A 24,930-nucleotide genomic window follows, 5' to 3' on the forward strand; every position below is an offset into this window, starting at 1 on the left:
CAGATTAAAGAAGAAGGATTGGAAGATTAAATTCACAAGAGGCGGTAGCTCTTGTGTAAAGGGAAGGTCGGCTGAGGATGGGCCACATGGCGTGTGCCACAATGCAGGGCCGTGAGAAGCCCACATCCATACTCCTGAGGTTTAAAATACACGTGAGTTTTAGAGTTGTAGTATTCCAGAACCAGGGACACATAAAAGAGAATGGGAACAAAACCCTCTGATAATAACCCCAAGTGATTTTGACTGGTGAAGTGCCATTTATCTCCTCCTGGGGCTTGAGGGGTAAGTGGCTGAGCTGGACCTAGAGGTCCAGTTCTTGGTTGAAGAGAAGACTAATAATTTTATCGTCTACTAATTATTTCTTTCTGACATATACATAAGAAGAAAAACTAATTTGAAAAAATCGTTTCTTCTCTTAACAATACTCCTCTTCATCAGAGTAACATGCAAAATACAACTAATAACAAAAGGCATTTTTCTTCAAATAAGAGAAAATAACTAAAATAAAAAAAATGGTTTTAGAATAACAAGTGCATACCTCTAGCAGGTAAGGTTTCCCTTCAGACAAGAACAGCAAGGCTTCTACTTCCTCGTGGAGGGGCAGCAGAGGACTCGAGGGAGCAATGCTAATAGGCGGCCGATGTCTGAATACGCCGGGAGCTTTAGGAGACCCAAGAAACAAAAGACAAAACAAAACCTTTTACGCTTGGTGTTGAGACAGACGTCCACAGGTAATGCACCTCTCCAAGATTCACACACATGGTTGCTAAGTACTTACACCCCTTCCCTCACAGCCTAATGGGGAAGACAGACACACAGAAGCAGATGTTACCTATTTCCTTCAATGCTTGGCTGAGATGTAGCTGTGGACTCCTAACAACTCCCACTCAAGACAATCTTTCAGAGATGTAAAAATATGAATAGTAAAAAATGCCCAAAGTTGCCACTGAAGAGACACTGGACAAGACACTTTTTGTTCCTCAAAAAACTGTCCCCAAAGAATGGCCAAGATAACTTATGCTAAGCAGAATCAACCCATGTGGATGGGGTTATCTCATTTGCTAAATGAAAACAAATATTCATTCTATAATTTTCTTTTACAAAACTGTCTGAGCTCATGAAATTAGGTAGTTTTGTCTTTTTAGATGAATGAATCAGAATTTAGGAAGCAAACTACCTTACAACCACCCAAGTGCTCCTCTCATGTCCCTTTACAGAGTCAATAGAATTGCTTTATCAGAATGATACCCTGTGATTTTGATCTAGTTTCCTTAGATCTTCCTGGCCAGAGGATATTAAAACCTTACTACAAATTAAAAAAAAAAAAAAAAAAAAAAAGAATACAATACATTGTTATTAACTATAGTCACCATGATGTACTAAATAGATCTCTTGAACTTGCAAAAAAACCCCGCCCAAAACAAAAACCCTTCTACAGCCTCTGGGGTCAGAGGCTTGCACTCATACTCTGGCTGCTATGCTACTTAAGCTGTGAGACCTTGGGGAAGATACTAAACCTCTCTGTATCTTAGTTTCCTCATCTATAAAAGGGGATAATACCCCTCATTGGTTTGCTGTGAGGATTAAACGCAATAAATATTAAGCACCACGTAAAAGCACAGCACACTGAAAACACTGAATACATTTCAGCTGCTCCGTTATATTACTGTTGGTGGTGGTACTGTCGTGACAAGGCCTAGGAACAGTATAAAAATTGTACGTGCACAAGTTGGGATGTTGGATAATCATATAGGACAGCCTGTGTTTTAGCCGTATTAAATGATGACTGTGCTATTGGTTCTGAGTAACAAAATAAGGAATGCTACCAACTATATCTTATATTCAAATATATCTCAATGACATAATTTACATCTGGATATGCTTTGTTTTTACAATGTACTTTAACATTTATCTCATTAATCCTTATTATACTTGGAGAGTTATGTTTTTAATATTTTCGTTTTGTATCGAGGACCAGAAAGGTCAGGGGGTTTGGTCAAGTTCACACAGCTAGGAGTCTCCAACCCATACCTTGGCTATTTTCCCCACTACATCAGTTCAAATTATAGCAATGAATGAACTCTGAATTATCCTTTAATCCTAGAGTGTTGTTTGCTTAATGCTTATATATCTCCCACCCCCAGATAAATGACTGATTCACTTTCTCTTGTGACAAACTAGTAAAATAAGGTAAAGGTGAACATGAATTAAAACAAAAATGTTAAGTGCTCCTCAAATGTCAAAAAGCCAAATGAGAAACAAGTAATATCCATTAAACTGCTAACATTATTATTCTTCACGCTAAACAAATTAATTTTCTCTTCATTTTTCTGATGTATTAAAGATACATTAAAGCTTACCAACGTTCCTTTGGGAAGAGACATCTGAATGCAAAACAAGTAATGCCACTGTATTGTGAAGATTCCCAAACTCTCGTGCTTGTGCTGAACTCCATCGACGTATCTGTCATCAGAGAAGATAAAGTTGATGTTAGCGTTTTGGTTAGAAATGACTTGAAAAGGAAAGGAGAGGATTTGCTGGTTCATGATATTTTGGGCCACAATTATTTCTCAATGCTTGATAGTAGAAGAGGTCAAAGTACAAAAAAGTTACAGGTTTTAGGCTAGCTCAAAGGGCTCCCCATCAGACATATTAACTCCTATTTTAAAACCAATCCATTCATGTATTCAGTTTAGGTACTGAGGGCTTACAATGTGCCAGGTAGTTTCCTGTACCTCAACACAGTGGGGAAACTCAAGCGCTGGCCTGCTTCTGCTACTCACTGTGCTGTACGAATGTGGGCAAGATCTTAACCATAACGGTATCTGACCTCTTCGTACAACGGCAGAGATAATACTACCTGTCTGCTTCGTGGTTGCGAGGACCAAATGAAATACTAAAGTGAAAATGTTCTCAAAAGTAAAAATATGTTCCATAAATGCGAACTAATATTAATTACATATGCAGCTGAATTACAGTGAATTTAAATCTGTTACCTGTGTCAACAGAGTCCCTGATATAGAAGAGCTTGAAATGAAGAAGGATTATTGTAAATCTCAACATAATATCCACACAGAGCATGCTATGGTGTCAGCACTTGTTTTTCAGTGCTCTAGAGTAAGAGCAGCAGGGTGAAATGACTGGAAGCTGAGAGGAGGCCTCAGTGGCAAGTCTGTCTCCCTTAACAAAGAAAGGAAGACACTGCCTACATAACGCATTACATATGGGGGAAAGGCTCTCTTTGGCTTGGAAACCACCAGAGCAAGGTCTGAGTCCCTGCTCCACCAATGGGTTGGCTTTGAGATTTTGAGCAAATTACTTGACATCTCTGTGCTTTAATTTTTTGCCCAAGAATGGGGACATAACTGCCTATTTTACTGAACTGTATCAAAAGTATACCACCATAAAGTGACCAGCTGTGCCTGGAACATAATAAACGCTCCATAAATAGTACTCAACATTACTGCATGCTAACATTTTACGTATTTTAAGTCTATCAAACAAAAGAAATATAACTAATGGAAAAAACACACCAATATAGGAACTTCAAACAAGGGAGTGATTTTTGGATATATCCAACTTTATTTTTATAAAACAAATTCCCTTTCATTTGAATAAGAGTGTTATACCTCCAACATCATTCAGTATGTAACAATACAACTTCACATTTGGATTATGGCCTTATTATCAGCAACTGACTTAAAACAGCCAATTACCACCAAAAGAGCTTTGTTCACAGCCCTGAGAAGAAGCTGAGGACCCCAATACCACCTATTCCTTGAAGGCTTTTGAAACCCCCCAGTCAGAATCTGTCTTTCCTTCCTATGACACTTACACTTCAAATTTTGACTGATATGCTACTCATTCATTTCCATTGGTTATTTATTAGATTCAAGTATGTGAGGAAGTTGTAAAAATAAGTGAACGCCAAAGAATTTTAAAATCTACATAGTGCTAGTACCTGGATGCTTATGAAATTAAAAATATTTATCACCTACAAAGAGAAACAAAGTGGCTATGGAAACCACGCCATTCCACTAGGAATATGAGAGCAGTCAGTACCTGATTGTTCTGCCGATTGGCCCCTAGGAGAAAGCTGATCATGTGTCGCAGAGCTGAGTGCCTCAGAAGAAGATCTGCAGCCCTAATACCTTGCTGTCACAATATAAGGAGAATGACAAATTATATTCCAATCCAGACAAAAATTTGTTTTAAAAACACAGCTAAATGAGAAGTTTTAAGAAGTCAATATATTTTTAAATGCTGTAATTTACATTTAAAAAGTACATGTTACAATCTAGTTTAAAAAACTCTTGAGCTTCACATTACTTCATAATGGCTACTAAACATAGCCACAAGTTTTAATGCTGATGACTACCACTCTCAATGAGTAACTACACCTACCTGTACTAGAATTCTTGCATGTACTATAATCCACAAATTAACACTCTTAAGAAGAAACACTCATAAAACCATACCATATAGAAGTTATATTGATCGGTGTGAAATTTTTCCATGTATACAATTTCTTTAGACTATAAATCTGCTATATTAGGAAAGAATATTAGAAAAAATAAAAAGTTACCTTTTGTACAAAAGTGTTGAACAGGAAAAAGTACTGAGCACAGTTTTTACAATTTTCTGGGACATCTTTATCCAATAGAGCAAGCAGTACTTCCAGTAACTGATGAATGCTCTTTAACTGGTTAGAGAAAAGATGAAATTACATAAAGAAAAAGAATGTAAGACAGACATTTGCAACAGGAGTAATCTGAAGTAAACCACCGTAAGAACAAAAGGAAAGTCTGATTGATACAATCCAGTGATGGATTTATGCTTTCAAGAGCAAAAACAGAATGATCAGTTTTACCTTCCAGGGAAAGACTGGTATTCTTAGTAACAGTTAAAAGGAAAGCTTAATTTCATTTCCTAGAGTTCATAGCCAAGGGCATGATTCTACTGCCTAATAGTCACATTTTCTCCAGAGCCAATTTCTCTCTCTTAAAAAAAAGGCAAGGTGTTTAGGAGACATATTTCTGAATCCCTCCCTCCACTATGCTACTCTTCACATAATCACAGATGCAAAGAATAAAAAACACAGACACAGGCATAAGGGCTAGAGATCAAGCCGATGGAGAGAATGGAGAGCAACAGCCTGACAGAATGACAACGGTGATGTCGACTCAACTGGGAACTTACTTGAGAGCCCGCTGACGCCTCATGGAAAGCTTTGAAAAACATTTTTATTTGTTTAGAGACCATTTTGGTTATGACATTGCTTCTTTCCCTCCCACCCCAACTGTTTTTGGATAAGTCCCTAGAAATTCATCTGTGCTCTGAGAATTAAGACCAGGCTTACTATTCTTCTTAGTTTGTTTCCTCTGTAGAGGGTATTCATAGACTTCTGAAATATTCCCAAACATCCTCTCACATCCATTATAAAAATTAGTACAGTAAAATGTAGCATTTACATAGCACTTCGTTTTCAAAGTACTTTACAATATAAGGTAGGTGGCAAGAGGCACCATTTTCATTATGGGGAAAAATAGACATGAAAATACATAAGTTGGATATTAGACAGAATTTGCTGAGGCAAATGGCTTCCATGCTAGGTCCCCCACGTGCTTCCTTTCCATCACCTGCTGCCCTGCCTTTAGAGCTTGGCAGGTGCTGTGCTATGACCCGACTCCATCTGCAGGAAGACTGCACTAATCCTGCTCTTATCCTTTGTTTGAGGTGGTACATGGGAGGAAGGGGGAGAGTGAGATGGTCCTTATGTTAAAGGTTCTTGATGCATCTTAGTAAACTTCTACAGGGGCACTTCAGAGACATGATATTTAAAATGTCCCATGCAGCTCCCAATGACCTGTCTTATATATTCTATATACAGGTAAGGGTTTGTTTGAAAAACTTCTGCTACTTAAGCTGATCAAAAACCACTGCCTTAGAGTAAACCTCAACTTCCTAATGATTCCTGGAATTGAAAGACAGCCTTCTCCTAGGACCTTCCTAAAGGGCATATTTATCTTCTTCATCACTCTGGACTGAGCAAAGCTCCTGAGCTTGTCTGCTCCAACAGCACATCCTGGGTCAGGCAATGCTGTAGGAACTAAGTGCTTGGGTGCCAGACACTGTAGCTGGATCAACCTCCTCCTTAAAGGACTTACTTAAGGTTGCATAGCAAAGTCAACACCTGAATCTGAAGCAGCAATACTTAGAATTTGTGTTTAGTTCATTGAGACACACTGCCTCCAGCCAATGTTTATAAAGAGCCAATTTGTTCTGAAAATAACATTTTTCAAAGTTTTCCATGTAGTGTCAGCTGTTTGAAACAGCAAACTTGGGAAGTAACTGCTGTATGTGCTAGGACTTGATAACAGATTGAAAAACCACATTTACAATATGTCATTTATTTCCCTAAGACTTAAAATCTTTGGGAATCAAGGATTGTAATAAACACCATGGTTTAACATGTGTGTATGTGGAATTATGAACCAGAAAATATGCTGCAGAAAATAAGGTTAGGAAGAAGAAAATCACAGGAATAGGAAGAAAGATTAGGGAACAATAGAGACCATGAAGGAACTATTTTGGCCAATGCCCCTGGACGAACGGCACTCTCTGGTTTGGCTGCCAACTGCAGGGTTAGATCAGGAAAACAGCTCATGAGGAAAGAGACAAAGCCAGGGGTGGCTTGAAATGTCTGTTGGTTTAGAGTAGATTCAGACTCTAGACTCAGGTTAGTCTCAGTTCAGACAGGTCTAACATAAATTCTTCAGGGAGGACTCTTTAAAGGGAGAGTTCTAGAGAGAAAATCTTGAAGCAGACCAAAGAAGACCTAATTCCTAACATACCCTGATTACTGGGATATGAGGAGGAAGGGAGAGAATGTCTTCTACCCTAGCATGTTTCAGAAAGGCAGTTCATAGAAGGTGCGTTTCACGTGGCAAAATTACCAGACTCTAATCCTAGGTTCTCTTTCTTATTTAATTTAAAACACTTGGTGAAATAGAATGTATAAGTAAAATTTTAAAAATGAGACTGACCTTATCCTGATAAAACAAGGCACTATCTAGGGTTTTCTCAAGAATGGTGGCCATGGCAACTCGCACTTCTCTCACGCTGCACTCCAACAAGAAAATCCTAAAATAAAGAGAAATATGGGATAAAAAAGCAAGATAGATTTCTGTAACCTCAACCTTCCCAACACAGGTCCCACGTAGTATCCAAGAAACAAATTAATTACTCAAGGATGTCAGTTCAACTCTCCTGAGAGCTCTAGCACTCACTCGCAGGCCCAGTGCAGCTCTCTGATGTCATTCCTGCTCATTCCAGTAACTGTTAATGTTACACATCAGCTGCCTAATTTGAACCAGACAGACATGGCTCTGTTCAAAATCCACTGAGGTTCTAAGTGCCCCAGTTTAAAAAATAACAAGTATTCCCATAATATTTAGCTCTAGAGGCTTGACCAGATTCAGGTACAATTCTTTTGGAAAGAATATGTCTGGGGAGTACTGTACATTTCCTATCACAGCACATCAGGAAGCACCGAGTGAATGCAAACAGATCCAGAATGTGGGGAATTTTACAGGACAAATGGGCAGTCTCCTCCTCAAATAAATGGCATGACAAAAAAAGAGGGCGGTGGAGCAAAGAAACTACTGAAGGTTTTTAAAAAGAGTCTTAAGAGACGTATAAACCAAAGGCAATATGTACACCTTGCTAGGTCATGATTTGTACAAACTCAATGGTAAAATGATATTTCTGAGACATCTGGGGGGAAATCTGAACATGGACTGGGTATAAGATGATATAAAGAAATTACTGTTAATTTTGTTTGCTGTGATAATAATAATGTGTTTACATTTTTTTAAAACTACCTGTTAGAGGTACATGCTGAAAAATTTATAGTAAAATTATACAAAGTCTAAAATTTACTTTAGAATACTTGAGGTTAAAAAAAAAAGCATAAATGTGTGAGAGAGAGTGTGTGTGTATGAGTTGGGATAGGTAATACAAGACTAGCAAAATGCTGACAACATGAGATGGGGAATGGGTATATAGGAGAGGGCCTATTTTTGTCTACTTTTGCATACATTTAAAAATTTCCACAATAAAAAGTTCTAAAAAGATGTAAAGTATCCTTCGTGTTAGTAGTTTTAATTTCCTTACGTCAATCTGTAAGCAATATTTACTACTTAATTAAATTTTTTACAATTATAGTTACATTTTAAAAATTGCCCAGAAAAGGACTATAGTGAGGGGCCGATCTAAAAGGCAATACCCTCTCCATATTTATAGTTACTAAAATATTAGTGCAGTATATATTTATATTTTAGTTGTAACAATGTTAACTAAGATATCTTAAAAGTTCTAAAGAAATCAGAGAAAAGAGATCATTAATTCTTTAAACATATGAAATCATAGCAATCGACAATAATGAGTAATAGGTCCTCATTAAGGAAGAGGCAAAAAAATTCAATCAACTCTACCAGGAAGAATTTAAATTAGGTAATTCACTGGGATTCCTGACCATTAGGAATATAAGAAGCCAAAGCATATTACCAAAGGAAATTAGAGTTTCTCTAGAGATATTTTAAGAGCAAGCCTGCTGGAATATAAGAAAATGAACAAAATATTTGCTATGTTCCTTCCAAATGGATGATGATTTTATGACACTGTAATGCCCAGCACAATAGTCAGGCATCCTGTTGGGAAAATATTTTGGAATTGAACTGAAAAAAAATAGCTGAAAGGATATCTCTAATGCAAACTCTAAAGGGACAGGCATATACACTTCAAAGGAATGTTTATTATTTCTCTCTTTCTGAAATATATGGATATATGCATGTATGCAGGAATAGATATTTGAGTGCTATTTGTCAGGCTCTTGTGTACAGGAGGGAACCAAACAGACCTGGCTTCTGCCTCAAGAAGCTGAGGTTTAGGGGAGGAGACAGGTGAAACAACAGGGAGTAGACTAATAGGGCAAACCTACTTGAGACTGGGTGACCGGGAACAGCCTCTCTGAGTGAGTGTTATTTAAGCTGACATCTGAAGGAGGAGCAGACAGTGTTCCAGATAGGAGGAGTAACAGGTGCAAGGATCTTCAGGCAGGAAAAAAAGCTCAGCACGTTCAAGGAACCAACAAGCCACTGTGGCTCAAGCCTGCTAGGCAAGGAGGAAGGAACATAAGGTAAGCCTGGAAGGACAAAGATCAGATGAAGAAGGGCCTCTGGGTTATGATGAAGATTTTGGATTTTCTTATGACTGTGATGGGAATCCACAGAAGGATTTTTAAGTGAGAAGTAATGTAATCTAGTTTGTTTCAATAAGAACACCCTCTTTTGCTGAATGAGGCAGACAGGAGGAAAGAGAAGTAGGCAAATAAATGTCTGGAGCGTAGACCTAGAGATGAAGGGGATACGGGACCAAGAGTCCTAATTAGATCTCTAACTTACCACCAGACTGTGATCCCCTTAAGGGATTTGCATTTCTGAATTTCCTGCTGTGTGTTCAAGTTGAGAGATACCAGGGAATGTGTGTATGCTGACAGAAGGGGCCTGACAGAATATTCTAGAAGGCAAAGACACAGAAAGTGACATAACTAAAGGCCAACTTCCTTGAGAAGATCTGCACATGTCAAGATTCATTTTGAGAGAGGACACTTCCACCATAATGACAGGAGGAAAGGAAAAGATGGGAACAGACTTTGGTAGGTGTGTGGTGTGCACCTTGTGCCAGTGGTTGAGGGAATGCTCACTTGTTGATCTGAACTTTCTCAGTGAGGTCTGAGGTCAGGTCAGAAGTGGGGTGAGCTGACAGGGGTGAGGAGAAGGTATGCCAAGGTAGAGTGAAGGAAGAACCCACTGGGGACAGAGGAGACAGGACACTGAAAAGTCAAGGCACTCGCTGGGTCTCCACATGAATGTTGAACTCCCAAAGAATAAGAGGAGCTGACAAGATGAGGATGATTGAGAATGAGGTGTAAACATCCATAGTGATTGGAGCATCTTGAATTTTTACCAGAAAAGCCCATTTTCAAAAATTATAGGTAATAGGTAAATGTACTATCATAGGTAACATAATACCAGTAGATTATTGAAAAAAAATTTTTTTAGCCAAATCCAAACAGAGACAATATTGTGGACTGTATAGCAACCTAGCACTGTTCACCTCTTTAACTCACCACTAGACTCTGAGTACCTGAGGGAAAGGACCTGCATTCCCAACTCCCGTGAGCCACACAGCAGGGGCTCAGGACCTGTTGGCCTGTGAGCACTCAGTGGGCAACCTGCCTTATACGCTCTCCCTGAGTCTAGTCCAAGAGAGATGATTTTGGAGTTAACTGAATAATTTCCTCACTGCTTCAGCATAAAGAGTTTAAAAGGGACTCCAATCAGAAAAATACTTCAAAATTGAAATAATAAGGGATATAAGAAACTTCACCTCTAAATCACTGAAAGAGAAATTTCTCTTAATTAACATCTTGACACTTACTTTATCAATTCTCGTCCTTCAGAACTAATAAAATATTCAACTAGCCACTGACAAGCATCAAAACTCTTTGAAAGTAATGCTTCAATAGTAGCAATCCACTCTTCAGTGTCAACCCTTTAAAAAAAAAAAGCAAAGACAGCAACGTTAGGAGTACAGTCCCAGCAAATAACCCCATGGAGTGTCACTCCACCTACCTACTTACTTACCTACCTACCTACCTACCTACCGTAGGAGGGATAAGTTAAATACTTATCTCCTAGCTATCTACTTATCTATTTACCTACCTACCTACCTGTGGTGGAGGGATAAGTTAAATACTTAATGACTGCCAACTAACATGGCTCAATGTACCCCAGAAGCCAATGCTTTGCACTCTTTGGTTAGTGTGGTGTGACTCTTCTTCCCTTCCCCTGAGAAAAAATGTGTGAAAAAGCTTAAGTCTGAAACTTTTATCTTCTGCATCTTCATCAAATAACTTCAACTGGAAAAAAAGGCCTGACCTACACCATTTTGCTTTGCTCAATTAATTTACATTTACAAAACGCCCACTTTCAGAATAGCTTACACAGACATTTTTATACTTTATTGCTATGACCATTAATGTCCTACTTTATGGAATAAAAATATTCAAGCAAAAAAACAGGTGTCATGAGTGGTATACCACCCATGACCTCACACCACTCTCCTTAAGACCCCCGATACCCAAAAATGGTAAATATAAGCAAAATGGAAACAGTGTGCAATGTGCAATCAGCACGAGCAACATTCACAAATAAAGGCAATGAACTAAATTTCTTTAGTCAATCCCATGCTAGACATTAAAAGAAACACACTATTTCCTCTTTTCCAATTGAAAAATAAAGATTGAGATCACTTAATCTATCTTTGATTATTACACATAAAAACAAAGTTGTCATTTTACTGTTTTCTTCTTAAGAGTTTCTTGACTGCAAAGTCTGTCCAAAAACCTCTTCATACTTGGAGAAGCTTCCTGTGCTGGGAGAAAACACTGAGAACGTCAACCGTCTAACTCTAGCTGGTCTCCTCACTGAGTCTCCCCTTACTCTAGGTATGTCCTACCACCCACTGCTCAACTACTCTTCATCCTTCACTCATTTATTCACAAAACAACTATTTTCCTAGAGCCTATAATGTGTCAAGCACCTTACTAGGAGCTGAAGATAAAAACCAATGACGTATAAGATGTAGTCAATGTCTAGAGCTTCTAAGGCATCACTCTGAACATACTTTCCTGTCCAAAAACCTTCCATGATCTCCCACTGAACAAAGCCCAAACTCCCTACTCTGGCACGCAGGGCACTCAATGAGTTTCAAACCCAACGTTCAGTCTCAACTCAAATGAGTCCCTTATATGTACAGTCATGCACAGCATAACGACATTTTGCTCAACTATGGACTGCATATATGACAACGGTTATAGCAACAGCCTAGGTGTGTAACAGGCTATACCACCTAGGTTTGTGTAAGTGCACTTTAGGACATTCACACAATGAAATCACCTAACAATGCATTTCTCAGAACGTATCTCCATCATTAAGCGTATGACTGTACTAGTAAAACACAATTAGTCATTCACAGTTCCATAGGCAAGTCTTGTTAATTACTCAGATTTTTCCTTTCCACGTAGAATGACTCCTCTGGGTTTCTCTATTTTTACCCTTCAAAATCCTCTGATAACATCAGTGTCTTTAAAGCCTACTCTAATCTCCATAACTGAATATTATTTTGCCCAATTCCCACAGATGTACAGAATTTATGCCTTCCCTCAGTTATCTCTTTTGTTTTATCTATTCTTCTCATTAGATTAGAAATTTCTTAAAGATAGAGACCATGTCTTAGTCATCTGAGTATATTTTGAAAAGCTGAATTTGTAAATTAACTTTAATTGAATTAACCAGTGTCTTTTGTCACAGACTATCAAAACATATCACTCCTCACCTGAGTTTTTTCTTTGTCCGTAGATAAGTTTGAAAAAGGAACTGAATGGCAAGCTGTAAGCTCACCTTTGCCATGCAAGGATAATATGGATGCTTTAATTTAGTCTAAGAGAGAGGGAGAAAAAAGAGGATTTTTTCACAGATGTCTTATAGATTATTATACGTTGTTATGAACTAAATAATGACACACATGATAAAGTTTAACACTAATTAGAAAAATCTAGCCAGTTCATTATAGGAATACTCCATTTAAATTCTAAAAAGGTTAAGAAAAAACATCCTCTTAATTTTTTTCAGGAAGTCCTCTCAAAACAGAGCCTGCAGACCACAAGATGTTAAGTAACCAAAAGACTAAGAACACTTTTTTCCCCTGACCGGTAAATTATAATCATGGTACTCAAGAAAAAGAAGTACTTGAAAGCTAATCTTGAGTCTGGTAATATCTGATTATAAATTAGGAAAAATTACTTTCCACAAAGCCCACGATCCATTGATGTGACCTCACTGCTACTCGATCTCAGAGCTACTATTAGATTCTTTATAAAATCGACATAAGGGCACTTAAAAAAGCCAGTATGTTGAAACCCATACCCACTTACAATCTATGTTACACATTCAGAATGCTTCCTGTATTTTAATACCACCCAATAAGTGACACATGGCGGGAAATTTTTTTTGCATCTAATCTGAATGCTAACAAGTGAGAATGAGGATGAGTCACTGAATGCTTTAGCTCAGATATTTAACCATAATCCTTTCTTAGTTCTTTAGTAACAATCCAACTAGCTACTTACAGCATTCAATGAAGCTAAAGACAAAACAAAACTGAAATAATCACTACTGTACACATCTCTATTCTTCATGAACTTGAGGTTTTCATCTCTCACCATCTATAAAGGAAAATTAGTAATTATTTTTAAGACACAGAGTAAAATACATGGAGGATATCTATACAGATATATTTAGGTAAAAAGGGTTTATAAAAAGTGAATTATGATTTATAATTCCCTTCTCTCAAGCTTTGAATTTTAAAACTCAATTTAATAATTGAATTTAAAAATTTTAATTTTAAAGAAGGAGAGACAAAATCTTCCTTCCAAATGTAAGATGCTGTAAAAGGGTGAACTATTATTCATTAAAATAAATCCTTTTGTGAAATTCAGGAAAATCACCATGTGAAGGACAAGCGAGTTCCAAGCTGACAGAAGGGACAAAGAGCTTTCCCAGTACAATTAACTCCACGCTTCCCTTGTAGCAGGTAGCTTCTCTTTTTTAATGAAAGACTCCACCTTTTTCTTAAATTCTCTGATTTAATTTAATTCTTAAATTCTCTGGCTACTTAGCTCTTGATTATTTAGGGTATAAATCTGCATTGGGTAGTTGGACTGTTCTGAATTTAAATCCTTGCTCTGTGACACTAGCAGGTTATCTCTCTTTTTCTGAGCCTGAGTTTTCCATCTGAAAAATGGTAATAAAACCTGGTATTCCACAAGAGTCTTTTAAGAATTAGAGATTTGTTTAAAGCACGTAGCACAGTGAAGGTGTTCAATAAACAGTGGTCATCATTGTCACATTAGCCTTACCGAAGCTCATGAGCCTTAACTTGTTTTCCTCTCTAGACAAGTTAATTTCAGCAATGTGTTTCTTTACTGCCTACTCCCTCCCCTCTGTTTATTTGTGACATCCCACAAGCACACAGCAGGTCAGTGACAGTGCTGGCCAATCCTGAGTGTGTATTCTTATTTGTGTTCTTACCGCTCTGTGGTCCTAGCTATACGGCCACCTCTGCAACCTGGCATGAAATTCATGAGACAGGGTGGGTAAGATTATGTGGCACTAGAGGTACAACTAACCCAGAAGAAGGCCAGCAGGAGTATTCTGGACCTACTGATGGACTTTGACATTTATATAGATTTTTCTCCCTTAGAATTTTACACAGTCCTTACCTGGTATATTCGAACAGGCATTTTCTCCACAAACAGTCCTTTCTTCTCGCCTTTTTTAACCAGCTTGGTTAAAAGAGAGAGCCGGTCATTGTTAGGCCTATGGGGCCGAGGAGAGGACTGAGGTGAAATTTCTGGGGAAGATGGAGCTGACCTAAGAGATGAATCAGAAAATTGTTTGTCTAGTATAAAGTGGCTATTGTGTTAGCAGTTATTAAAACTTGCCAAATTCACATAAACAGGGTAACAGATTTAAAAATAAATTGTTTCCTGATCCAATATATTAAAAGGTAAATTCACTGACAACAGGGCCTTTTTTTTAAAAAAAAAACCAAACTTTTGGACAGTGTTGGCACAGTACTATGGTTTGGATATTAAGTGTGCGAGGAAGAATTCATGGAATAATAAAATTAAAAGATAATATAAATATTTACATGAATTTTTTGAAGACCGCTCGTATTCAATAAATGCTGCCAAAATTTAAAAAAAAACAAACAAAAAACCACCTCATTCTAGATTGACAAAAAAAATCTCAGTTTTAGAATGAAAGTACTTACATGCATGTTTTTAAATGCATAATAACTTCTTGCTAAGGAAATAATGACCAGGGAGCAACAAGAAATAAAAGGGACTTATTTATTTTCTTTTTAGAATTCTTTTCAGGATTTCTTTCTAGCTTATAGTATATTTTCAAAGATGACAATAGCACTTACTGAAACCACGCAGCAAATTACATGGAAAAGAAACTTACAGAGAGAGGTCCTCAGCTTCCTGCCGTACAACACTGACACGACTTTTCTTTGGTAATACTGGGGAGTTTTGATCAGACACCCTTTGGTAGAAGAGCATATAGGCATTCCAGTATCTTCGGCGAACATCAGTATATGGGTTTGCTTGATAACAAGACATTAAGAAAGAAGTCTTTGTAAATAAAAAAGTTTTTCTTTCCTTGACAATTTAAAACAAAGAGCCCATAAATCCAGCCACTAACTACTTACTAAATTTGTTAAATGCAAAGGTGAATGAGGGTCATTTTAGAGAACTACTTAGAATGGAAGTCAGGGTATTTCAGTTCTCGAACTAAAACAGTTTGGTCATTTGGGAGGTGATATAAGGGGGTGCAGGGAGTAAGAGAGCTGTATGGTAATGAAGTAACGAAAGAAGGTAAATAGCCTAGAGAAATCTAAATTTAAGCAAAAGCGAAGTAACATTTAAAAATATGTTCTGTGGCATAGGATGACATTGTAATTGGCCTCACTTAACCATTTCTACAAAGATCGGCCAAATCTAGGTAAATTTTTATAACGATACTACATTCAACCCTCACAAGTTATCACCACCAGATGCATGACTACAATGGCATGGTACCAAAACTTAATATATTAGATCAAATACAAGTTGAAATTTATTTTATTTCTAATTTTTTTATTTTAAATGAATTTATTTTTAATATGGACATATTGATTGTACATATTCATGGGGTTCAATTATATTTCAATACATGCACACAATGTGTGATGATCAAAACAAGGTAATTAGCATATTCATCATCATAAAACTATATCATTTCTTTGTGATGAGAACATCTGATCTCCCAGCCATTTGAGAACATAGAGTAAATTATTGTTAAGTAAAGTTGCCTAGCACTACTGTATACCACTAGAACTTATTTTTCCTATCTAGCTATAATTTTGTGTGCATTACCCAACCTCTACCTAACCCTTCTTCCTTGTCCTCTCCTCAGCCTCTATTAACTACAATTCAAGTAGAAATTTAGAAATGCCCCTAGAAGATTTCAAAGTTAGGTTTTAGAAATGCCAAGCTCTCTGCAATATGATTTTTTCAAATACCAAATTCTGATTGGGTTTTGTGATGTACTTGTCCTCTTACTTTTCTTTTTCTGGGGTACGGGTTGCGGAGGGAAAGACTCCTGTGTCACATTACATAATAAATATGGTTTTGAAAGCACAGATGCTAGAAATGTCTTTTCTAACCATACCTCTACGTAAGTGAAAAGAAAATCTGAAACTTTTAGTGGACAACTACTTCTTTTGAAACTATTTTTAAAGATGAAATTCTATATTCATTACTTTCTCTCTGATATTCATTTCATCCTCTTTTACTCCCCCTCTCCCACCTATCACCCAAAGCTGTTGTATGGAATTACTAAAAAAACCTTTTTTATAAGCTGCTTGAACATTTTCATTTTGGTTACCAAAGAGTTTCTGGTTCTACAGCTAGAGCAGCAGTACTATAGAAAGAATAAAACTTATTTATATTTTCCTATAAAGAATACTACTCCCAATTTGATAAAAAACTATATATTAAAAAAATAAAACAAACAGAAAATATCCACTTGGAAATACTTACTTTGATCATAAACTTTTGGTCTATACTCTCCTCCAAAGCATTCATACTCCAGGGTCTCATCATTTAGGTCAAATTCTTCTATGACTGTGTCATTAAATTTATACCACTTTCCTTTTCCACAGCCCCTAGAGCCCAGAGATCAGACGAGGTTAAAAAACAGACATCCTCATTTCTAGCACTTATCTCTATGTATTTACTGCCTGCAAAAGCATCTGAAAATATCTAAGAAAAATGTAGCAACGGTTGTTTCAATTTCTAAAACAACTTTTCAAATTGAAGGGGTAAAAACAGTCACACCAAACTTTAAAAGTGCAAAATGAAGTAAGACCAAAGAGCAATGCAAGAGTTCCTTTGCGCCATAATGCTAAGTGTGGATGATGAAGTAGAGTCGGGAGAGCACAGGAGAGACTACATTAGAGCACAGTGAGTGAGCGCTGCCTCAGGAAACCCTTACCGCCTGTCCTTAATGAAGGAATAGTAGTGGCCTGCATGTGCCTGCCCACTGTGTACAATGACACCGACAAGCTCATAGTTTTCTGTGAGGGCAACTTTTTTTCGTGGGGATCCTCCACCTCCTTGATCCATACTTCGCCCATTTTCACCAACTTCAGAAGATGAATCCTGGCGAGCCATTCCTGAAACTGTGTAAGGCTCCATGTTTAGCATCCAGGGAAACTAGGTAAAAGCAAAAAGACCACATTACTGTTGATTAGTAATTTACACAGTAGTACCCACTTAAGTCAGATACAAATAAGAGAATGAGATTTCCTAATTTAAGCTAGGATGAACTACCTCTCCAATTCAACTACAAAATCTCAATTCAACTACAAAATCTGGGAAAATAAAAGCAGCTTCTGGTTTGAGCATTAAAGAAAGGGTTTTAGTTCACAGCTATCGCTAGGATGTCTTCTAGGAATAAAGGTTATTGCTTACAGATCTGCCTGTTCCACTAGCAGCAGCTGCTTAGAACAAGGGGCTGTGTACTCCTCATAATGCTGAGACCACAGTCTTTCACATAGTAGATGAAATTTGAAAATAGAAGAAGGGAAACATGAAAAAGGGAGTAAGGTTAATGGTTGTGGGAAATTTCAGGAAGAAAAAAGTTACCCTTATTTGTTCATCATATTTAATGGAGCGTCCACTCTCCCAATCAAATCCAAATCTCATTAGGTGAATTACCAAGACACTAGGCAAAGACTTAATACAGGTCCTTTTCACTGTTATTCTCTGAAGAAAAGCAAAAACCAATTATCTCCATGGAGAAAATAAAACAGCAAAGTAATTAATGCAAAGATCTTTCCCACCTATATGAAAACAAGTAATGACATAATATAATGAAAGTAACAACAGGAATTTAATATTCATTTTGCATAAACCAAAGACAGTAAATGAATAACAAATTAATTGTGTTTTTTAAAAACGGAAAATGTAATACCTTTTCTTTACACTTTTCACAGTAGTATGCATTACTTCCTTCTAGAACTTCCCCTCTAACAAACTGGTCCAAAGAAATTTCCAAACTCTGACAAGAAGTAACTCCTAGATTGAGAGCCATGAAAGCTTCCTCACGCTCATATCTGATTAGGAAATAATAGAAAACCCATGATCAATGCTGGAATTTAAAACCTTTGAAATTATCATGATACCTGAGCTTAAACACAGAACTACATTCATAATCTGTGCAATTAACACATGCTTTCTCTCAAACTTTTAAAACTAACACCAATTTGTGACAATTTAGAAATGCTTAAAATTATGAATTTCAACAAATACAAGGACTTCAAAAAGTTCGTGGAAAAACACTACTGAAATATAATACAAATCTTTCCACAAACTTTTTGAAGTACCCTCATGTTTTCTCAAGGGCACAAATTTTAGAAATGGGAACCAAAAAAATATAATTCATTAAATATTTATAGATCTATTGAGAGAAATATCTGTAAGTATTTCAACAAAAACAAAATTCGTAACGTACTAGAAAAATCACATAAAAGTGACGATCATCATTTTTTGTGTGTGTCAGTGATACTTCACTAACCTGTGTGGACAGTCTTTACAGATCTTCTGATCAGAATAGATGCCCTGAAAAGTATTCTTAAAAATTTGGTCTCTCCCCATTTTCTGTTGGAATAAAAAATTAAAATTTTAATGGATGTCCCTAGAACATATAGGTTATTCATAATGAATTTTATTTAGAGCTAAGCTAAAACACAGATTTCAATCTAACCTCCAAAATAAAATGAGTCATTTTGGTAGTTTCAGCTGGGAACTAACAGAGGCTAACAGCCCATCATTAGAGCGACTGTCAGAGAAACACAAACCATCAGAAGGGGAGGAGGAGATGGGTCGGTCAGGGCTGATTGAAAAGAGCATCCTCCATGAGGATTATGAATCCATCTCCTGTGCCACAATTACCAAGTTAGCAGCAACACTCTACAGTCTTTTCTTTTTTCTTGTGGATAGAATGTTATACATTTATAGGTTATTTAAAAAAAAGAAATGGATAAATTGTGCCTATTGATAAGAGGCCAACCATGCTGGCAGGGATAGTCACAAATAACTTTTTAATCTGGCCCCTTTGACGCCTTTGCTAGAGGGCTCTCTGAGTTCCAAGGCTGCTCTGCACAGGCCATCAGTTCACGGGTGACTGCAGCACTCCTATAAGGCGAGATTACTTCAATAGATACACAGTAAGAATATGGAGGTATAAATGGTTATTATGACGTAGTATATATTAAGAATTACATATGTTATTGAGTATTAGATGAATTAAGAAATATATAATTCTAGTGATCTGTGCATGTGTTGATGTTTAAACCCAGAAGAAATAAATCAACAGTTGTGATGCTGAAGATGACCAATTTCTGATTTGTCAGTTTCATAGTAATCCCAAATCCTAAAACACTGTTCTCATACTATAGTTTGAGAGAGTTAGAGGTAAAGAAAAATTTTATTACCTTGAGATATTCATCCATCTGATCAATGAGACTAGTAAAGAATTCATATGCATCCTGCTGTTCTCTCACATAAAGTTCTTTGTTCCACATCTTGAAAATCTACGTTAATAAGAATTACATATGTTTTTAAAGGAAAAGTAGCAATTTCCAAATATGGTAGAAAAGAAGTGAAAGAGCACTTAAATGCTTCTAAACACCATGTTCACTATTAGGATGTGGAAGTTTTTACTGAAGTGAGACTAGCTTGTACACTGCCATCTATGCTTTTCCCTGGTCCCCTTGTAATCATAATAAGTCTCTGAAACCAGAGGTAGGTATGGGGTGAGGACTATGGCCATGGCACAAAGAGTTTCTCTCTTAGAAAGTACCCAACCTATAGTAGAAAACACAAGGCAATCTTCCATTATATGAGGCATACTAAAGCAACATCAAAAAAAGAATGTTCTTTATTTAAAGGCATTAGGGAAATTGGCACAGGTTCAGAGAAATGATTTGAACAAATAAAGAGCTAAAATAAAGAATCATGAGAAATATTCAAAATAATTAAGATTAGCAAATTCCTAGGAATTATGAATGACTAATGTCAACATTCCAATCATTTGAAACCAAGTACCAATTTCAAGAAGAACAATATACCCAATTCTTTTATAGGTTCTTGGCAATGGGATTAGTCTAGAGTCAATATAGATAATAAGAAACCATTATCACTAGAGAAAGAATGTAGCCAAACCCAAATAACTAACATCTTTTAATTGAAAAATTAAAATTTTTTTAAAGGGTGAAATACCTTCCAAAAGTTCTCAGGTACGTAATACTGCAGCTTGCTTTCCATCAAATGGCCAAAGAGAGACTGCACTTGGTAAAATACACTATCGTCTGGATTGTCTGTGTCATCATCTACTGAGAGTAATGACTAAAAAGAAAAAAAATGTATTAAGTTAGAAATACTTAACACTTCATAGGAAACTTTGATATATTTACATATGAGTATGCACACTGCTTTTTTAGAATGCTGTCTATGTTTTGATGTGGCTGCAACTATGCATATATTGAGCTTCAGTACTTCTTAGCTGGTGTAATTATGAACAAATCATCTCTTTGAGCCTCCATTTGATTATGAAAATCTCGAACTAATAATAATACCAGGATCTCTACAACAAAAAACTGCAACACGATACACATGGAGTACTCTCAAAATGGACCTCCACATCATAAGCTACTACTTACGAGTGCTGAAGATAGAGCCTACATATTTCTAAAATACTAAAAATGTTAGTAATTTTATGGAATAGAATTTGAGAACAACTTTGGAGTTCAAAAATCACATTAGGTCAAGTCCATCTGTCATACAGGCAGCATACCATGACAGCAGATTTTTAAAAATGTGTGACTATGAACAACATGTCTATACGAATTTTATAAGCTACTAAAGAATCTCTAGTTATGTCTAGTTTTAGCAAACCCAAAAAGCAAGAAAGAAGTATGGAACAGTTTTTAGGCAATGCATACATTATTTATCATACCAAACAAGACAGAGAAAGGAAATCACCTCAGGGAGCCCAGGTTGCATATACAGCTGCTGGAAGACTGCATTCATGTAACAAGTAGCACCACCATTCCTCAGCCCCACAAACCCTGAACTGGACCTGCTATCCACTGGGGGAAGGTACTGGGAAAGATAGGAACAGAAACAGTAGAGGAAGAGAATTAGCATCTCTGCCATGGGCACATTTCCACTGTAGCTACACAGGATGTCTGAGAGGAGAAAGAAACACACTCATAGATTTATCCATCCAGCGTGTTATGAAAGTCATGCTAGAAAAACCTGTGTTCATGAAGCACTCTGCAAATGTTAATAAATTATAAAATACTACTAACTTAATATTTCTTTTTCATGCACAAAGTGCTTGTCATATAGAAGATGTTTATTTGTTTATCCACTTATGTAGTCATGCACTCAGTCACTTGATTACCATTCAACAAATATTTATTAAGGGCCTACTATGTGCCAGGCACTGTGCCAGGGATATAAGAGAGAACAGAAATGTGCATGGTCCCTGATCTCAAGAAGCGTACAGTCTAGTAGGGTAAACAGGCATTAGTCAAGTAAATATACTATATTTACAAATTGAGGTGGCAGTCTGAAGAAAAGGAATAGGTTCTACGAAGTGTTTACCATGAAGACTCCTGACTGGTCTGGATGGTTAAGGAAGGTTCATATTCATTTCCTTCCTTTTAGAGAAGGTAACATTCTTATATTAAACTTCTTCTAATAAGCATACTATTAAATAAATAGGTAAATATCCTGCCACTTACTTACAGATATTTTGAAATAATGTAGATAGATCCCAGTACAGTACTTTTCTGGGTGGAAACAATCCAGAAAAGGCATCTTAGATAAAGTTCAACATGGTACTTTTCCAAGTGAAAAATAATATAGTAATTAGATACTTCAAAATGCTATTATAGCAAGATCTTGGTTCTTATGCCATGACCAGAATCATGCTATCTGCACATACTAAATATCTGCATCCATGTAATAACCAACCAGACAACAAAAACCTGTAGCTTTTTTGTACCTCAAGAAATTTCTAAGTGTTACATACTTTTCATTAACATCAGATATAAACATAGAGCAAGGTGATTTCTAAGATCTAATTAACAATGAAGTTTATTTGTAGTCTAAAGCATGGATTAAAAGGAAAAAAAGAATGCTACAAAATAAGAAAAACTAGCTCATAACAGTGCTAAAAATATAAGCATTTATCTAAGACAAATATTTTCTTCATTATGCTGGTGTAATCCTTGACATGAAAAAATTAAAAAAGTTCATTTAAATATGAAATATCATTACATGCATTTATTTAAGCACAGCATAAAATAAGCATTATAAACTAAAGCATTACAACTAACTGTTTTAATAACAAAACAGTTCCCAACCCAGCTCTCACATTTCTAAGTCTTTCCAAGTACTATGTCATCTATCTAGGACACCTGTCCCCACTTCCTTTCCTGTCTAACTTATATGTTCTGTAACACTTAGCTCAGGCATCCAAATGGTAGGTCTGAGTTTCTATGATGTTAGAGGAGAATGCAAAGGCAGCTTTAAAAGCATCCTCCCACCCCAATCTGGTATTCCAGTGCACCTGCAACTTATCTCCCTCTTGCAGATCCCAACGTATACTGAGCTATTTCATGGCTCCATAGCTTTGCTCATATTCTTCTCATTGCTGGAATGGAATGACCTTCCCATCTTGCTTCAATTGGCTCACTAGTCTCTATGGTTCTATTTTAAGTTTCATCTTCTCTAAGAAGCCTTCTAAGACCCCACCAGCTGGTGGTGAAGTGTCTCTCTGGGTTAGTAGAGCATTCAGGACATACCTCTATCTGTACTGTATCACATTACACTGAAATTATCTGCTTATGGTTCTGATTCTTCCACTATATACTGACCTTGAGGGCTGGGATATTTTCATTTTTGAGCTCCAAAAACCTAACATTCCTCTTAGTGCATGGTAAACTCAACAAATCTTTGTTGAATTTAACTGAACACAGACTGTGCTGTGACAGAGCCAATGTTTATTTGACTTTGTATCTCTAGTGCCTGGCACCATGCCAAGTGCAAAGTTAACATAGGTTGGAATGCTGCTTTTTATCGAGAATAACTATCAACCAACTTGAAAATGCCTTTCCTCTTTGATTAAAAGGGTACCATTTCGTAGTATACTATAGTGCATTTGTGTAATATTACAGCTTATAGTTGATTTGAGTATGTGAACACAGCAAGCAAAAGAATAATACTGACTTCTTTGTGGTTAAAAGAATGCAAACAGTTATAATATTATACATTTAAGAGATCATTCTAAAAAAGTTAAGTGCATCAAGGTCTAGAAGACTTACATCAAATTCCTTTGTAAGAGCAGGGTCAGGTTGATGATGCATAGAAAGTAGTTCTTTTATAATAATTTGAAGATTTGAAGGTGAACTATCAGCCAACATCACAAGGACCTCATAGGCTGCTAATCGGCTATTCACTGTACTACACCTAAAAAAAAAAAAAAAGATGCAAGTCAATTTCAACAATAAATAATCTAGTTAAACTGCTCATTAAACTAAATCAACATTTGAAATGAAAGTATAAGACCCACAATTCCTCAAACATAGTTAAGCCAGGTGTAACCCCAGAAATCTAGTACTCTAGAGGCCCTGAATACAGGAAGGATGAATTGAATATGGTTTAGAGCTAAATATCTTCTTGGCCTGATGATAAAGTAGCACAATTCTTTCACTGAGAACCCCAGAGTATTTTCATCTAAGGGATGGATCGCAAGAATGGAGGAGAAAGAGTAGGAGGACTTTGTAACAAACACAACATGGGAATAACTATCTTTCAGTAAACATAGGTGGAAAAAAAGATTTTTGCAGCTATCATCCTGATATTTAAATATCTATTTGGCAGAAACAAATAGCTTTGCGAATCAGAATAGATACCCACAAATATTTTATGTGCCTAATGATCAAAAATTCAAGGACAATAATCAACTGGAGACAGAAACACATAGTTTGCCAAATCAATTCATTTAAAGTGACATAAAAGATAACTAGCAAGCATTCTGCAGGAAACCAAAGGCTTTCCTATATATCTGCCTTTTAGCAGAAACCACTTTGGGATGAACAGTACTTTCTCAGTAACCTATCCCAACCTTGCACTACTGAGGGGATCACAGATTAGGAAGGATACACAGAAAAGAGGACATCCAAACTCTGAGTGAAACACTTATGGAGTGCAGGTGTTCAAAAGGGGCTGTGGGGCTCCTGGATCAGCACTGCACCAGGTGCTGAGGACAATGGCCATGGAGCTGGCACTGTCCTTTGCTTCTTGTTTGGACTTACGAGTTGCAAAGTAGAGGTAAGAAATGAATAGAGAGATACTATACACAGGCTAAACATTAAGAAGTTATTTTGTTATTGTGATATAAGAATAGCATTAGTTCTACAAAGAGTCCGTATATTTTAAATCTCTTTCTCCCTTTAAGGTTTTGGTGGGAAAAGACTAGGAGTCATTGCTATAAATGAATTCATTCAGAACACTGCGGAGGGATAAAACAAAGATGTTTCCTTTTCTAATGAATAAAAAACACTCCTTTGTTGGTGGAGGTATTACTTTTAACAAAAATAAAGGAAAGAATTCATTGATAA

At 36.6% G+C, this 24,930-nt stretch overlaps 1 protein-coding gene across 4 annotated transcripts in view; it reads right to left on the reverse strand.

Annotated features, from left to right (window-relative positions):
* The window catches only part of USP24 (ubiquitin specific peptidase 24), a 135,234-nt gene that overhangs the window by 14,448 nt on the left and 95,856 nt on the right, over positions 1–24,930 (reverse strand). For all 4 annotated transcript variants that reach the window (XM_063106912.1, XM_063106914.1, XM_063106913.1 and 1 more), the window contains 19 exons: positions 23,632–23,776; positions 21,281–21,400; positions 20,519–20,644; positions 19,732–19,830; positions 18,813–18,895; positions 18,210–18,351; positions 17,882–18,001; positions 17,229–17,449; positions 16,775–16,899; positions 15,156–15,297; positions 14,408–14,558; positions 13,256–13,351; positions 12,463–12,566; positions 10,504–10,617; positions 7,047–7,143; positions 4,586–4,702; positions 4,063–4,155; positions 2,361–2,463; positions 539–660 (listed from right to left, as the gene is read on the reverse strand). In XM_063106912.1, the coding sequence (XP_062962982.1) occupies positions 539–660; positions 2,361–2,463; positions 4,063–4,155; positions 4,586–4,702; positions 7,047–7,143; positions 10,504–10,617; positions 12,463–12,566; positions 13,256–13,351; positions 14,408–14,558; positions 15,156–15,297; positions 16,775–16,899; positions 17,229–17,449; positions 17,882–18,001; positions 18,210–18,351; positions 18,813–18,895; positions 19,732–19,830; positions 20,519–20,644; positions 21,281–21,400; positions 23,632–23,776 (2,320 nt within the window). The remainder of the gene's footprint in view (positions 1–538; positions 661–2,360; positions 2,464–4,062; positions 4,156–4,585; positions 4,703–7,046; positions 7,144–10,503; positions 10,618–12,462; positions 12,567–13,255; positions 13,352–14,407; positions 14,559–15,155; positions 15,298–16,774; positions 16,900–17,228; positions 17,450–17,881; positions 18,002–18,209; positions 18,352–18,812; positions 18,896–19,731; positions 19,831–20,518; positions 20,645–21,280; positions 21,401–23,631; positions 23,777–24,930) is intronic.

This window comes from Cynocephalus volans, chromosome 8 (genome assembly GCF_027409185.1).
Source record: "Cynocephalus volans isolate mCynVol1 chromosome 8, mCynVol1.pri, whole genome shotgun sequence".
In the NCBI taxonomy this organism is placed as follows: Eukaryota; Metazoa; Chordata; class Mammalia; order Dermoptera; family Cynocephalidae; genus Cynocephalus; species Cynocephalus volans.